At 42.6% G+C, this 15,824-nt stretch overlaps 2 protein-coding genes across 3 annotated transcripts in view; one reads left to right on the top strand and one right to left on the bottom strand.

Annotated features, from left to right (window-relative positions):
- mcrip2 (MAPK regulated corepressor interacting protein 2) overlaps positions 1 to 5,140 on the top strand; it is a 6,165-nt gene extending 1,025 nt beyond the window's left edge. Inside the window, exons 3-5 of the mRNA XM_035660192.1 lie at positions 44 to 177; positions 3,339 to 3,446; positions 4,497 to 5,140. Of these exons, the coding sequence (XP_035516085.1) occupies positions 44 to 177; positions 3,339 to 3,446; positions 4,497 to 4,567 (313 nt within the window). The 3' untranslated portion in view covers positions 4,568 to 5,140. The remainder of the gene's footprint in view (positions 1 to 43; positions 178 to 3,338; positions 3,447 to 4,496) is intronic.
- A 74-nt stretch (positions 5,141 to 5,214) lies between these two features.
- The window catches only part of slx4 (SLX4 structure-specific endonuclease subunit homolog (S. cerevisiae)), a 15,919-nt gene continuing 5,309 nt past the window's right edge, over positions 5,215 to 15,824 (bottom strand). Inside the window, exons 6-13 of one of the 2 annotated variants that reach the window (XM_035660190.1) lie at positions 12,524 to 12,794; positions 11,400 to 11,593; positions 10,733 to 10,879; positions 10,010 to 10,179; positions 7,603 to 9,845; positions 7,124 to 7,223; positions 6,580 to 6,903; positions 5,215 to 5,818 (exon numbers count right to left, since the gene is read on the bottom strand). In XM_035660190.1, the coding sequence (XP_035516083.1) occupies positions 5,434 to 5,818; positions 6,580 to 6,903; positions 7,124 to 7,223; positions 7,603 to 9,845; positions 10,010 to 10,179; positions 10,733 to 10,879; positions 11,400 to 11,593; positions 12,524 to 12,794 (3,834 nt within the window). In that variant the 3' untranslated portion in view covers positions 5,215 to 5,433. The remainder of the gene's footprint in view (positions 5,819 to 6,579; positions 6,904 to 7,123; positions 7,224 to 7,602; positions 9,846 to 10,009; positions 10,180 to 10,732; positions 10,880 to 11,399; positions 11,594 to 12,523; positions 12,795 to 15,824) is intronic. The other variant, XM_035660191.1, reaches the window with a different exon arrangement.

Below are 15,824 nucleotides of genomic sequence, written 5' to 3'. Positions count from 1 at the left end.
CAAACTGACACTCTTTAATTAACTGTGTCTGATCTCTCTCCAGCTCTCCGCCGCCAAAGCTCGTGTTCAATCGTTTGAATGGGAAGCGCTACCACAGTGCAGCCACACAGAAGACCGCCAGCCCAGCAGAGGGATTCACCCCTGCACATGAAGAGAACGTCAGATTTGTGTATGAAGGTGAGGGTCGCAGGATCAATACCTGAGTGGATGTGGGTCACAGGTCACTGGCTTCTTGAGAGATTGTAGATCTTTCTCTCTAGCTTCCAAGGTCAGAGTTTGTGAGGATGGAAAGTGGGGCATTGTGGCGGGCAGATCATCTCTTGCTTTCTCTCTTTCTCCTTTTACAACACATTTCTTCCTGACCGGGCAGCAGTAATTTAAAGGTCCAGTGTGTAGGATTTAGTGGCATCTGGAGGTGTAGTTGTAGATCACTCATTTCACCCTTCATTTACAAGTGTGAGGGAGAAACTATGGTGGCTGTATCTACAGCCAGTGTTTGGTTTGTCCCTTCTGGGCTACTGTAGAAACATGGAGGTTCAACATAGCTGCCTCCACGGAAGGCGACCCGCAACGATTTCTATATTGAAGTGGATAAAAAACATACCGATTACATACATTATATGCCATATATTCTAAGCCTCCTAAATGTTACACACTGGACCTTTAAACTCCTATTCAAACTGGCAAAAATAAGGACTGACTGACTGACAAAGTTTTCAATTATAGCTGAAACAATTAGTTGATTGATTCGTCAATCAACAGAAAATTGATCTGCAACTATTTTTATAACCAATCAGTCATTTTTAGCACAAACTTTGGCTGGTTCCAACTGTTCTTCAGCATATATGATAGTTGACTTCATATTTTAGACTGTTGGTTGGACAAAATAAGCAATTTAAAGACTCGATGGGCATTTGTCATCACCTTCTGACATTTTATAGACAAAATCTTAATCAAGTAACAAGAAAATAACCATCAGATGAATTGATAATGTGTAACATAAAACAGAGATTGATAGAACCGCCTTATACTGAGATTGTGTAAATTCCTTAGACGTTAATAGTAGTTAGCCGTGTGCTCTTAACCTTACATTATCTGCTGAATATTCTTAGATATAGGCTTAAACCACTTTTTAGATAATCACTCATTATCAGTTAGTCCCTAACGTGTCTCTTACTAATTCTATGGTGGTTTGGTAACTGCTCAGAAGTTGCAAGTGCACACTGATTAAGGAACCGTTCACCCACCACACTTCATGCCCTGGTGGAAATGAATGACTTGTAGAGCTGAATCGGCATGAACCATCTTATCTGTGTTACTCTTGGACGGCCGCCAGTAAAGACTGCTCGCCGGCGTCCTTTTGTGACTGTTAAGTTCAGTCAGGGAAGGCCGCTCCACTCGCTGCTCGCACCTAAAGAAAAACCTTCGGCACAGTCCGTCGAGTTGTGTTAAGATAGAAAACCTGATGGGTCTCAGTCCAGCTGAATGTGTAAGCTGAAATGACAACAAATGTCACCTCCAAACATGGATGGTGGATAGCATTTCACTCACCCCCATGCACACATACAATTCACCAATGGGTTGTGTTCTTCATATTTGGCACTCACACATTAGTTTAAGCTAATAGAAGTTGTGCAAACTGTAAGTAAATAGTGCCTGGCTTAGAGTTTGTGCTCAAGGCGAGCCAGAACCTTGAGGCTTATCGTGGAGTGGAGCTGGGAAAAAAACTCACCCACAGCTGATAAAACGCACACTGCAGACCAGTCCAGCTCTCTCAGAAGGGCCCTGGGATGTTTGCGTGTCAGGGGTGACATCAGAAATGTAGGAAAACAACAAAGAAAAGGTCATTGTCAAATTAATGATTTATTATTATATGAAAATTGCATTCAAATTGTAAACCATTTCAGTAGTTCAATTATTTTGCAGATAAAGTTGATAAGTCAAGAAAGGAACTGGGCTCCTCTAGTGGGGGTGGTATGTCACCTTGAATAATAACCAACTCTTTCTTAAAAAACTATGTGTTCTTACATTTCAACCTGTAAAAATAAAAATAAAAAGTATAAAAACTACCTTTTAACTTGAGTCTGGAGGAGGGGTTGTTCCCCCAGATTTGGAAATCTGCCATGGTTATACCTCTTCTGAAAAACTGATGAGCTTCTCAGCTGCCAATAGCAGCCCCTTTGGTATCCTTCCAGTGTTGAGCAAGCCAATGGAAAAAGATGTTCTTCTAGATCTGCTGGACTACTACTTATTTGATTAATTCAATTCTGATTTCCAGCATGCCTGTAAGGCAGATCACTCTGCTTGCACACACTGACAGAGAGGATATGGTGGTTGGAACTGTATTACTTGGCTTTAGTGTGTTTTACTTACAGTGCGGTGTGTTCCGGGGCCGTTACTCTTTTCAATATTTACTGATGACATGCCTTGAATGAATTAAGGAACACTCCTGGATTTGAACTGCAACTATTACTTGACTGGATATGTGAGACTTGGTTTGAATGTAGTAAAACGTATTCGGTTTAGGGACAGATATGCCACTAATATTGATAATCAGCCGTGCGTATCAGCCTCGAATATTGAACAGGTTCAATCGATGGGCAGTTATTATGGGAGAAAAACATATTGAAAATGGGTAGAGGAGTAGCATGAATACAATAATATGTTCTACTTTTCTAACCCCTGTCTCTAGAGTGCTAGTGACTCGGGCACTAGTTATATCTCACCTTGATTACTGCTCAGCACTCTGGTTGGGTGAAGCCAAAGCAGATCTCAGCTCCAAATAGCTGAGAGCAAAGCTGCAAGGCTTGTACTCCCCTGTTCATTAGGTGTGAGGAAGAGTACAGAGTGCATGCCAGGGTCTCATGGCTCAGAGTTGAGAGGTTGGAATGCAGTCTGATGAGTTTGGGAATATCAGGAAACAACCACATTGTCTGTAGTCAATAAATGATGAGAGACCAACAGTCACAGTACGAGTCAGAGTACTGGGAGTTATCTTGTTAAACAAAAACTCAGAAAAGATGCAGCCTGCAGATCTGTAATGTATAAAAGTTACCTACTATGATCATTGAAGCCCCCAGTAAGGTAAGTTTTTTTTTTTTTTTTTTTTAAAGACTACTAAAAAAAACACCAACCTGAACAACTACAATGTAATGTAGTTGTTGTTTTACTTTACTTTTACTTGTCTAAACATGTTCTTATTGCGTGTATACATAGTGGAAGCTAATGGGGATCCAAATAAAGTTAACGTTTTAAAAAAGCATCCATGGAGAAAATCAGATACATAGTATGCATCTAAGTGAATTCAGTATATACTGTGTGTGTTTGTTTGCTTGCAGCATGGCAGGAGGTGGAGCAGAAGCTGGGGGACGGGGGCAGTGGGGAGTCAACTGACAGCCGGGGGCCCATTCAGTACACTGAGAAGACTCCCAGTGCTGCGATGAAGAGTCAGTACCCACATCTGTTTTTCCACAGGGATCATTCTGACTAGTGTACAACTCCCATTCACTCGCCTGCTAAAATTCTCCAATGAATACGACAACAAAGCAAATCCGTCTGCCCTCATATCTTACTACTCAGTCTTATAACATCCTAACCGATAACTCCCTGAACTTTGAACCAGTCATCTTGCTGTTTTTATTATTCCTGGCTACTAAACACCACAGGAAAGCTGCTCTCATCTCTCCGCAGGAATCACATTCCGTGTGCTTTTTTGGCTCGGCTTTATCTGCAGCCAGAAGGCAGCTGTTGTAATAGTTCACTTTAATTTTTAAATCTTTTTTTGGTCTACGAGAACCTGGCTGTTCCAGATAGACCGGCCCTGATTGTAGTGTGCCTCGTCTTGTCTCGCACACACCTGTCTGCTCCAGTTCCTTCTGTGGCTCACTGCCCTGGAAGGTTGGGACAGATTCACTTAGCAATAAAATGACTGTCTTATTTTATTTGAGGCACTTGAATTCTTATGAACAGTAGTTACAGTACAGGTAATGAAACATCTAAAATCGGTGTATTTCAGCTCACCTCAGCGGTACTTTGTGTTTTGGGCTAATTAGCGACTATTAGCATGCTAACATGCGAAACTCAATTGGTGAACATGGTAAACATTATACCTGGTGAAACTTCATGTTAGCATCACAATTGTAAGCATATTGGCTTGCTAATGTTAGCATTATTGTATTACTTGTTTCAGAAAGCACCATGGACATTTATGGTGGGTTTTTATATTCCCAATCTTTAAAAGATTAGAATTTCTAACATTTACATAGAGAGAAATCTGCCTTTGTTCACTCAAACTCACTCAACTCAGTATAGGAATCCTTCTATACTTAGGTGACCCTCTGGTTTTGGGCTTTTTCATCTGCACGGATCAGTTTTTTTTAAAAATGAAGTTGACTTTGTGTCCATGTGACAAAATGAATAATTAATGACCAAAATGAATGAATCATAGATCCGGGATTATGCTTTAATTCTCTGTTCGCTCTGTTGTGTCTGTGCAGACTTTGTGCCCATAGACTTGGAGGAGTGGTGGGCTCAGCGCTTCCTTGCCAACATTGCCAACCTGTCATGAGCGGGTGAGGCTTTGAGCTGGGACAGGAAGCACCGCGTCGATGCTCCATAGGAGAGGGCATCATGATGGCGGAGAGGAGGCAAGCTCGTCTCCAGGATCTGCGGTGCAAAAGGGTCGTACGTAATTTGGAATCTGATTTGATGCCCTGTGCTTCACGCTGCTGTAGAGAGAACTGGGTGCACGACACAAACCCCCCCCCATGCAACAGCGACCTGAATGAACTCTGAGCGCTGACTTGATGTTGTGCTGCTACGAAGGACCCGTCTCTCTACTTGAATGACGTATCAGATTTTTTTTTTTCTTGTTCAAGAACCTGCCTCCTTTCTCAGTGTACTTGGCTGTATGTACACCGTGGCTGATCTTTTCTTATAAATCTATGGAACAGCAAAAAAACTAAAATGTTTTTCAAAAATCTCCTGTGTGAAGAATTATTTCTGCCAACTTAATTTCCTTTGTTCTGTTTTGGCTTAACACATTTGGTATTAATATAGTTGGTGAAATACCACATGCTACGGTTTAATTTTTGTACCATCGCATACATGATATGAGTGTAAAATCTATTTCAAACATCAAGTGACTACCGTGTAATCATTTTTCAACCAGAGAAACAATTTGTGTCTTTGGCACAGAAACAGTTACCATTTTTATTTTCACAGTTGAGTTTACAATAAATGTAACATTTGGAACAAAAAACTTAAATACAAAACCTTTCCTGAGGAAATGTGATATATACAAAAAGTGATATATACACACACACACACTGCTTCTTCCGTCTAAAGTTATTGTCAGACAGATGTTCTGCACTAACGTAACATCTGCCACTTCTCAAAGTCTTGTTTCCACTTAAACCTTTCTTGCAGTCACTTTCATTGCATGGCAGGAACACCTCTTTTCCTACTTGCTCCATTTTCCCCCGCCGCCTTTGCCCCTCTGCCCGTTCTCTTGCCCCGCCTGCGGCCGGGTGCCGAGTGGCCCGGCTTGGCTGTGGTGAAGGTGATGCACTGGGAGTCCAGGTAGTCCACCAGCTTGGCGGCACCCAGGCGGATCCCGGCCGCCTTGAGCCGCTGCTGGAGCTGGGACAGGACCAGAGGTTGGTACTGGAGGATCTGAGTGTACAGTCTGGAGTCAGACAGGATGAAGGAGCGCACTGCCCGGAGGCGATCCTGCAGGCGTGTTGCCGTCTGGGAGGCAGAGAAGCCGCCATCGCTGTCTGAGTCGACATCAGAGGACAGGCACAGCTCTGGGTTGGACCTGCTGAGAGAGGAGTGGTTAGATGCACATACTGTGTTTGTAGCATAGTACCACATTTATGTGAGTAAATTAAAGTAAATTATTAGTTAGAGTAATTTTTTAATCTTAAATCACGTACTTGCTCGTAAGAGACAAATAAAAACTTGATTTAAAATATTTCCTTAAACAGGAAAGAACTATATATTATACTAGGCAAGAGTCTAACAATTATTTCCCATCTTTTTGTCTATAAAATGTCCAATTTGGGATTATAAGATTCACTGATTTCACATCAATGCACCAGCAAAAAAGTTCAAGATATAATTCTCTTCTGAACTGAACTCAGGATGCATCTTTTCTAACATTTTTACATTGGTAAAATCTGATTTATTCATGTTTCCTATTTATTATTTGTGGCGACCCACCACAATATCAACACTGATTTTCTATTTAAAATAGGTCAAATATTATCTCACTGTAGAGATTCGCTCAGCTGCCGCTCACATCTCTCTCTCTCTCTCACATACACTATAATTACAATCATTGTAATTGAAAATGAACGTAATGTGACGTCAAACAGGCTGTCAGAACATCTTAGCAGTTAATGTATCAGGAAGTTGGTAATGCATCAAGATATACGTGACATCGGCATCAGTGACGGTGATGCACATCCCTGCCCTGTGCAGTTCTAGTGGTGTCATTTTGGGCCCTTGGAAAATATGTATAGCAACAAAATAAATGTACAGTTGTGCAGCTGTGTCACACCTGAATACACATGGTACCTTTCAGATTCTTCACTGGCAGCAGTTGAGGAGGTGTTGGACCCCTGTGAGGCAGAAAGCAGCTCTGCGTCCTCCTCTCTGTTGTGTTTCAATGGTGAGGTGGCAGCGGGCACTCTGGGCTCTTTAAACTTCGCTGTTTGGGCGCAGGAGACCGGTTTGTTGCCAGCGGCCAACGGACTGGTGGGTTGGGCTTTCCTCTGAGCTACGTGTCCCACAGAGGGTTCCTCATCCTCAGAGTCAGAGATGGCAAGCTGGTGGGTGTACTGGTGGATCTCCTTCAGCTTGAGGATCATCTGGCGCTTGGGTAAAGGCCGAACACCAAACCTGCACAGAGGAGAAAGTCAGTGACAGACGAACAGGCAGATGGACGGGAGGAAAAGAGCCCGAGACGGAGAGCAGAGCCAGACAGACTAAGTTGACAGTGACACCATAGGAGGTAATCGGATTGGCTCCTCAGTTAATAGCCTTGATTAGAAAAAAAAGACGTGGCCCCTCTGCACCCTTTCTCTAACGTGAGGGCGGGAGTGAGAGTGAACCCACTGACCTGTTGAGTTTGTTCTTGAGATCCGGTGTGTCCATGTCAGAGTAGTGGGGCATGGGAGTGATGGGCACCAGGGTTCGACGCCTTTTATTGTGTGGTGCTGCTGATGATGAAACAGGACACTGTTTAATACTACTGTCGGAATTCTGCACCAGAACTTAATAAACTGTTTTTACAATTAATCTATATTTGGCTGTTTTGGCTTTGGGTTGTTTTATTTTCTTCTTGATACACTGGTGCTTTGTTTTCAAGGTGGAGAAGTGAAGAGGTATAACAACTCTGTAATGCTTTAAGATATGGAAATTATTGCCATTCTTTTGTGAAAGCATGCTGTCATGAATAAACGTCTAATGTCAGTGTGATTTCGGAGAAAACAAAAAAACTCTTGCTGGAAAGTCGTTTTAAAAAACTTTTGCATTCTAGCAGATTAAAGAACTACATTTGTGCCAAATCAGTACTTTGGTGAGAAAAAGACTACCTACTTGGTGTTTTAAGGTGGGCAGAAGGGTTCACCCTCTGAGAGAGAGGAAGAGCTTCCTCCTCGTCCTCATCCCAGCTGTCCCATATTTTGGAGTCTAGGAGGCTGTCGTTGATCTCTGGTGTGGTCCCGGTGGTGGGGTGAGGTGGTGAGAGGGTGAACGACTGGCCGGTATGAGCCTGTACACTGGTGGATGGTTGTCTGCTGTGGGCTTTGGATGGAGAGGATGAGGTCACGCTACCATGGCTGTTCAATAAACGGACACTAAGACTAGATTTTGGAGGTTGACAGTCAGTAGAGGAAGACGAACCAGCGGTTTCTCGTTGTCCCGGGCTGCGCTCCTGCTGGCTGGATCCTCTGCTGTCCTCCAGCCTCAGACTGAAGCAGCCCGGGTTTTCATCCACACAGACGTTGAAGCCCCAAGAGTCGTTGAAAGCTATTGGGGGCTCGTCCATGGCCATGAAACTCTGTTGGAAAGTGGATTCAACTTCTGCCACTTCAGTTTGTGCTTTTACTTCTTCCTGCTGTCCCTCTTCATCTGTGTCTTTATTTTCACAGTCCATTTCTCTTTCTCCTTCCTCATCTCTTATTCCTGTCCTCTTGAGCTCCAGTCCTGTGTTGTTGTGACTGCTGGATTCAACAGATTGTCGACTTTGACGGGAGGAATCGCTCTGTCTCTGGGAACTTTGAAGACCTCTGTTAGATGAAGAAGAAGGTGGCACTGAACGGTCCGACAGGGGAGAAAGATGAAAGCTCCCCAACTCTGTCTTGTCTGGGCTGACAGATGGCGCCCTATCCCTTCCTTGACTTGTCGACCCTACCGTATCAAGGTTGCTATGGAGTGGGGAGCTGGAAAGATGGACAGGGGGCAAGAGGAGCTCTGTGTGCAGGGGAGTGCTGCTGTAAGGCTGGGGATGGAGGTGAAGGGGTGTATCCTGCTTTGAGGAAGTAGAATTTGACGGGCGTGAGTGCTTAGCTTGGCTTGGGGGAACCGCAAACACCCCAACATCGGGAGGAACTCTGCCTGGACTGCTGGATGTCTGAAGTCTGTTGTTAAATGGTAAAGCGGGAGAAGAGAAAACAGAGGATGAAGAAACGTCATCTTTAGGGAACAGCTGCGTTCTGCACATACTACTTTTGGTCTGAGTGGAGCTGGTTGTGACGCTCCGTTGATGTTGGAGCGGTGTTGATGGGATCAGCCAGGACACTTCGGGAGAACAGTCCACTAGACTCTGGTCACACCCGGAACCTGGATGACTTTGAACTGGTGAGGATGGATCATCAGGAGAAAACTCTAAACTGGACTTTTTATTTTCCAGGGCCGGTTCATTAGGTTTTAGGACTGACCGGGGGTTGATCTGGGTGTAGCTCTGGACAGCACAAGGGGAATGTGGCGAAGGACTGCGAGAACTGAGAACTACCTCCATCTCCTCACCTGAGTCAGACAAAACTATGAGCTCAGGTTCCTTCTGTTTCTGAGGCGAATCAGAAGAAAGAGGGACACAAATACTATGACGACCTTGGCTGTCTCGCCTTAAATGTAGACCTTCTTGAGGCACGTCCCGGTTAAGAGCATCTGTTCCCCAGTCACCCACCTGACCAGGGGACTGACCTGGGACAGGCAGGTTGGATACACTGGGTGGAGGACTGAGGGAAAGGTCGTCTACTACGCTTGCTGAAGACTGAAACAAAGTTGGCTGGCCAGAGGTAGAGGGTACTGATAAAGGGTCTCCTTCCTCATAGACCCCCCAGGAGTCTGAGAAGAGGCGGTTGTAGCTCCGATCTAGGCTTGGGTCCGGCTCAAGTTGGTTTTTTATGCTGAGACAAGTTGACCTTTTTTTGGGTTCTAATAGTTTTGTGAACACTTCTTCTTCATCTATCCCATCCTCCTCCTCCATGCTGTCTTGCTCCTCCTCCCTCTTTCTCTGCGTGGCGGCAAAATCATAGATCTCCTCCAGCTCTTCCTCGTTCACTTTCTCCTCACAAATCTCTCTGTCAGCTGCTGCGAGGTGGTCGGCTTGATGATCTTCTTTCAATCCTTTCTCTTCATCGCTTCTTCCGTCTGTATCCGTACCCTCGTTGTCTTCATCCTCTTCATTCCACATGGAGCGGAGCAGCTCCATAAAGGCCTGGTCTGTTTGGTTGTTAACATTCTCATCCTGGTGCATGTCGTCTTCCTCATCTCCATAAGTCGCTGCATCGTCTCGGTGGAGCTCGCAAAGCTGATGTAGCTCCTGCAAGTCAAACCTTGACAAACACAAACAGAGAAGAGAGAGGAGTCTTTTTTTAAATTATCAATACATTACACTGAACAAATACATGCAAAAAACAAAGAAGGTCACCAGTTTATACTGTACAGCTCTTTATAAAGAATAGAAATTAATGTCCTGGCTCATATCTTGCATACTAACCTGGATGCAAGCTCCAGTACATGAGGTTGCAGGGATGCTGGGATGGAGCAGTGGGCTGTGTAGAGGTATCGCAGCAAAGCAAACACTGCCTGTCCCGGGACGTCGCTCATCAACACCCTCTGGGCTGCAGGCATTCCCTCCTCCTGCACCCCAAAACCACTTTCATGCACCTGTGAGAGGATGACGAGTGAAAATGCAAAGAAATTAAAAGTAAGGATGTTGTTTCTGATCAAAGATGTAGACCTTGTAAAACTGTTATTAAGATTATGTTAAGATAACATAACTAATATTGTAAATGATGATACAAAAATGTTTATTTGTAATTTGTCTCTGAAAAAGCTAATGGGTACACACACACAGCACACATTCCTTTCAGTATAAAATCCCTCATCCTTTGTCTAAATCAAGTTTTGGACTAAATCCACTAATCACTGAAATCCACTGGAAAGCCTCTGTTCGGCTTAAGTAGAGGAGCTGAAGCTATTAGCTGGTAAGTGTCCAGTATTGTGACAGATTTTAGCTCTAAGATAGAGCTTTATTTATTTCAGCAGGAAATTGTTGTGCAGCAGTTGCAATACAAAATAGGAAAGAGTGCAAATATATTCCTTTAGTAAGTCCTCTTTTAATCATAATACATTTTTCATTTAAAGGATAAACTATAAAAACAGAATGTAGATCTCTACAGAATTATGCAGTCCTGGTTTATATAGTAGCTAATTTTACCATTTCTGCCAGCAGGGGGCAGCGAGCGTACACCACGAAGGAATGAGCAAAGTAGACCTCTCCACTGTCCACCTGGAGCTGCACGTCACTGAGCTGAGGGTTGTTCACCATGCTGCTCAGGTCTGATGCCAGTCGGGATAGCGCCGCCTACAGAGGAAACAATGGGGTCAGTCCACTTCAGAATTAATACATTAAAGCACACAGTGGGCAGACCAGACAAGAAGTACGATACTGTATGTATCATGTCAGTTCGGGTTAATCTCTTACACACAGTCCTGAGAAACCTTTGTAACTATATGTAGTATTCAATTATGGCTTATGTGAAGTAAAACCTGCTATTCATAAGTTTACAGATTCGAACCCCTGGCCACCGGAGCAAGGACTCAGCCTTGGTACAGCCAAGCTCTACCAGGTGAACTATAAGAGCACCCCGCTGACATTTATAAGGTCAAGAAACTGCAAATCAATGATGAAATGAGCTAAGTCAGAGCTTTCTCATAACATTTTTAACCAACAAATAGTATATCACTGGGTGAAACCATTTAATACATTAAAGAGTTACTCTTCAATAATGCAACTGGTAAGATTTAGTTACATTTAAATGGTGAAAAAGATTCAGGATCTAGATTGAAAATGGCAGAGTAAGTGTGACAACGAGTGGTCTTACTGATCGATGGCTGCCTCGCTCTTTATTTGCTCCGTGCTGACCCGTCAGCCTCCTCGCTTGGCTGTCTGTGTCGTCTGAGCGTTTGTGTGTTTTTTCTGGTACAAAGCCGCTCATGCAGAGGTCACCCCGTTCCTCAGACTCCTCCGGAACGAAGCCGCTCAGATGAAGGGTTGTGATCGGACCAGCACTCTTGCCTGTGGGAACAAAGACAATCAGGAATCCGAACTGATGACTGATTAAGACACTTACAATAGTGAGGCAGGATGTATGAATTCAAAAGTTAAAATTGAACTAATAATTCTTTTTAGAAGTAATAAATCATAATGGCTTGTTGTTTTCAGTTTTTTCAACCAAAACAGATGAGTCAAAAGTGATTTCCAGCCAGAATTATGTCCCCCACACAAGTGTTTTGTGTTTCCTGCTAGTACACACTGAAATTGAAAAATGTTGTTTACAATAAACATGGCCCTCTTGTGACAAGTACAGCTCAAAACATGTTTCTGGTAATGGAAAGTTAAGAGAAAAATTGTTTTTCAGATATTCACCCCTTTAAAAAAAATCAATATAAAAACTAATTTCACTATTTTTGAAGGGTAAAATTATAAACAAACAATTTAATTAACCTTTCTTTAACCAGGAAGTAAGGTCTTTCAGATTAAAATGTCTTTTTAGAGGGACATCTGGCCAAGAAAGCCCGCCATTACAAGGTTGTAAAAATTCCAAATAGAGCGTATTAAAACACAAACAAGGGACAAGAGATACATAACACAAAACCTCTTCAGTTAGATAATAATAACAATAATAATGAATGTCGTGGATTTTGCACAAGATTATTTGATCTGATCATTTGATTTTATCTGACTGACTGTGCTTCAAAGAAAATCGTGAAGCAAACATTTGAGTTTACAACCACAAACAAAATGTATGAAATATACCAAAATATATAAGACCGAAAATCAAGTGCAAGTTCAACCCATCAGTAAATTTTCTCTGCCAGTGCAGTCAGTGCCAATATTCATAAGTAGTATTCATAAAATTGATTAATCATGATCCATTTGTACAGATTTGTTTCCATTAGTATCTACTGGTAGGACAGGTAGAGTGTGTGTGTGTGTGTGTGTTACCTTCGTCTGGGCCTGAAGCGGTGTAACCATACTGAGTAAAGGTCATGCCGTCTTCAGCCAGCTCCATCAGGTCACGGAATGCCTGGCTGCCCACTGGGAGCTGCCCCGTCCCTGGGGTGGAGGGAGCGGAGGAGGAGGATGGCAGGGTGGAGGATGGCAGGGTGGAGGATGGCAGGGTGGAGGGTCCGGGTCTTGCGACAGAAGTTCCTTCACTCGCAGGTTGGACAGAGGACTCAGGCTTGTTGATGGTGCTGGAGGAGGCTGCTTCAGTCTAGAAATGGAGAAGAAAATTATGAAATTAACTTTTCAAATTGTTTGGTCAAATAGTCAGTGCATCCGAAATCACATTCTACCCACAATTCTGTTTCATTTAACAACAAGATAAGATGTATAACAAATCTACAAATGGAATATGTGAAAAATAACTAGTTATTTAGAACTGGTTACTCACATTTTAGTGACATTTTAAAAAATTTCACAAATTGTTTTCTCATTCAAACTCAACACCAAAAACTCATTACTTCCAGACAAATTTACACGTTTATGGAAAAACTGTTACATTTACATAAAAATACCTAGCTGTAGATGACCTGCGAGGGTCTAAGTTGAGTACATAAAGACTTATTATTTAGTATTTATTACATTCTGCTACATTTACATCTAAAAATATTCAACCCCATAGAGGACCTCATTGAGGTAAAACATTTATAACCAACAGCCACATGATCAGAGGCCTCTCCTGTATGTGATAAAAGCTGGATGTCTGGACACCACGGCTGTGCACCGCCTAGGACAGGATCACTGCCCAGAAGATCATTGGTACCCAACTACTATCAGTGGTACTGACGAGGTGAGGTGCCTGCGCAGAGCCCAAAAGATAATAAAAGACAGCACCCACCCAGCCACAGCATGTTCACCCTGCTGCCATCTGGGAAAAGGTACAGAAGCTTCTGCTGCCGTACCACCAGACTTAAAGACAGCTTTATTTTTTTTTTATTACTAGTCTTGTTTAAATTAGCACAATATCATTCTACAACCTTAAGTTGTTAATGACAATGACAATAAAATAACCTTGAATCCTTGAATGTATACAGTGAATATTTGGAAGGGATAGAAAAAAACAAGGTATAAAGTGTATTTTTGGCTAAATGGAAGCCCACCGAACAGAAACTAATGCATTCATACACATTCACACATGCACGGCATCGGGAGCAATTTCGGGGTTTCAGTATCTTGCTGCCAGGATTACCGTTCGACGTGTGGCACCAGGAGCCGGGGCCGAACCCAAACAACCTTCCGATTAGGGGACGACCCGCTCTGCCTCTGCGCCACATAGAGTACTCTTATAGAGTATAAGTATACTAAATGTGCTTTTGTTTTCTTCTGTCAATTTTAGATGCAACACTCAAAATACAGAACGAGGGAATGGATGAAATGGAAAGGCAAAAGCCTGTACTGCGCTATTATTGTTTACTCATTGTGTCCCCTGAGTCGACATGTGTGAAATCTGGAATTGTCCAGTCCATTCTTAAATTATTGCTAAACACTTATTTTGAGGTCAGAATGACCATTGAGATTTGAGTAAAAGATTTTAACAATTCAGTGTGTGACTAACTGTGAAATATGGTCCCAATCTCTCCTTCTTAATTATAGTATGAATAATAGACACAATTGTTTTTCCAGGACATTATGATGTCACAGTGAAGTTGACCTTTAACCTTTTGGATAAAAATGTAATCACTTCATCGTTGTATCCCATCGAACATCTGTTTGACATTTTTTCGTAATAACCATATCAATTCTTGGGTTATGATCAAAAACGTGTTTGTCAAGGTCATTTTGAGGTCACAGTGACCTTTGACCAACAAAATCTAATCAGGTCATCTTTTAATCCAAGTGGACATTTGTGCCCAATTTGAAGAAATTTACAAGAGGTGTATGTTGGTGCTTTTAAATATATCCCTGGTGTGGACGAATAAAACATACTCTGCATCTCATGGATATCACTTCTGCTGCAATTGGCAGTTTTTAATAGCTGGAAATAATTAATTTCAGAAACCAATCATGACATTGCTGTTCCCTCTGTGAGGGAGAGAAGCTCAGCTTTGATAAAAATGGATTCCACAAGCTCCACTGCACTTACACACTCTGATTGTGTTGGGTCAGACTGGCCGTTGAAGTGAACCTTTTTAATATTAGCACAGACACAGTGTAATTCCTGAAAGAATGCAGGTTCTCAGTGAAGGCCATGATGGGCTGTGCCATGTGAAGAGCTTCCTGGGCTCTGCAGGTCTCTGCTCGACACTTTAGCATTAATAATCAAGGTGCTTTAATAATGTAAAATCTATTTATTATTAATACCTGCACAGCACCACATTCCGTCTATTGATGTGTGTGTGTGTCTGTGTGTGTGTGTGTGTGTGAGAGAGAGAGAGAGATCAAATATGGGCCGGGGGCTTGGCATTTGAAGATAAATCCACTTCATGTAACTCACACAGGCGCACATACACACACAGATCGGTACAGACGATTAATTCAATACATCTTGACCTTTTGAGACATATACATCTGTCCTTGCCACACACACAACATCCTCCCCCTCCCTCCGACATCTCTGTGTCTATCACTATTACATATTCACACAAAAAAAAGCTGTTTGCTGGATTAGTGTTGCAAAGGCTCTGAAGCACATCCAGAGGAAATTAGATTTCAGCCTGCAGACAGCCAACTAAAGAAATTATTCTAAGTTGCTGTCAACAGGTGCGACATTGTCTCTGACCACACAGTTTCAATTTGTTAGATTTTTCTTTTAGTGTTGGTCGTCTTCAACGTTCACTGCTTACCGTTGGTTGATTCAGATTTTTTTTTCTGAAATTGCTGTGTGTGTGTGTGCGTCTTCAAATATAACCACCTCACAAAAGAATTAATCTGTGAGGCGACACAGGGATTAGCAGATGTTACCAGGGCCATTAAGAGAGAAGGGGTGTTATGTATACTCCATTCACTCCATTTAGTCAGGTCCTTATGCAGCAGTGGTAGATCATGGGGAAACAGAATACTCTACATATTAAGAGAGTGACAGAACTGCAGATTTACAGCATTTTCACTGCAGTACAAAGAGTGCAAAACAAAGTTAGCAGCAGTTCAGTCTTTTTATCAAGCAGAAGAAGACCCGCTCCCTTTTCAGAGACTCATTCTAAGGTAACGAAAACACAACGGTTCTTTCATTCAGGTGATTATACACTAATAAAAACATACCTATGGATATTATATTGCATTTCTGCCAATAGATCCTGTTGTT

The sequence above is a fragment of the Morone saxatilis genome, unplaced genomic scaffold, assembly GCF_004916995.1.
Source record: "Morone saxatilis isolate NCDOM2014 unplaced genomic scaffold, NCSU_SB_2.0 Contig17, whole genome shotgun sequence".
NCBI classification, from domain to species: Eukaryota; Metazoa; Chordata; class Actinopteri; family Moronidae; genus Morone; species Morone saxatilis.
The sequence above is the reverse complement of the archived record's forward strand: the minus strand, read 5'-3'. Positions and strand labels throughout refer to the sequence as shown.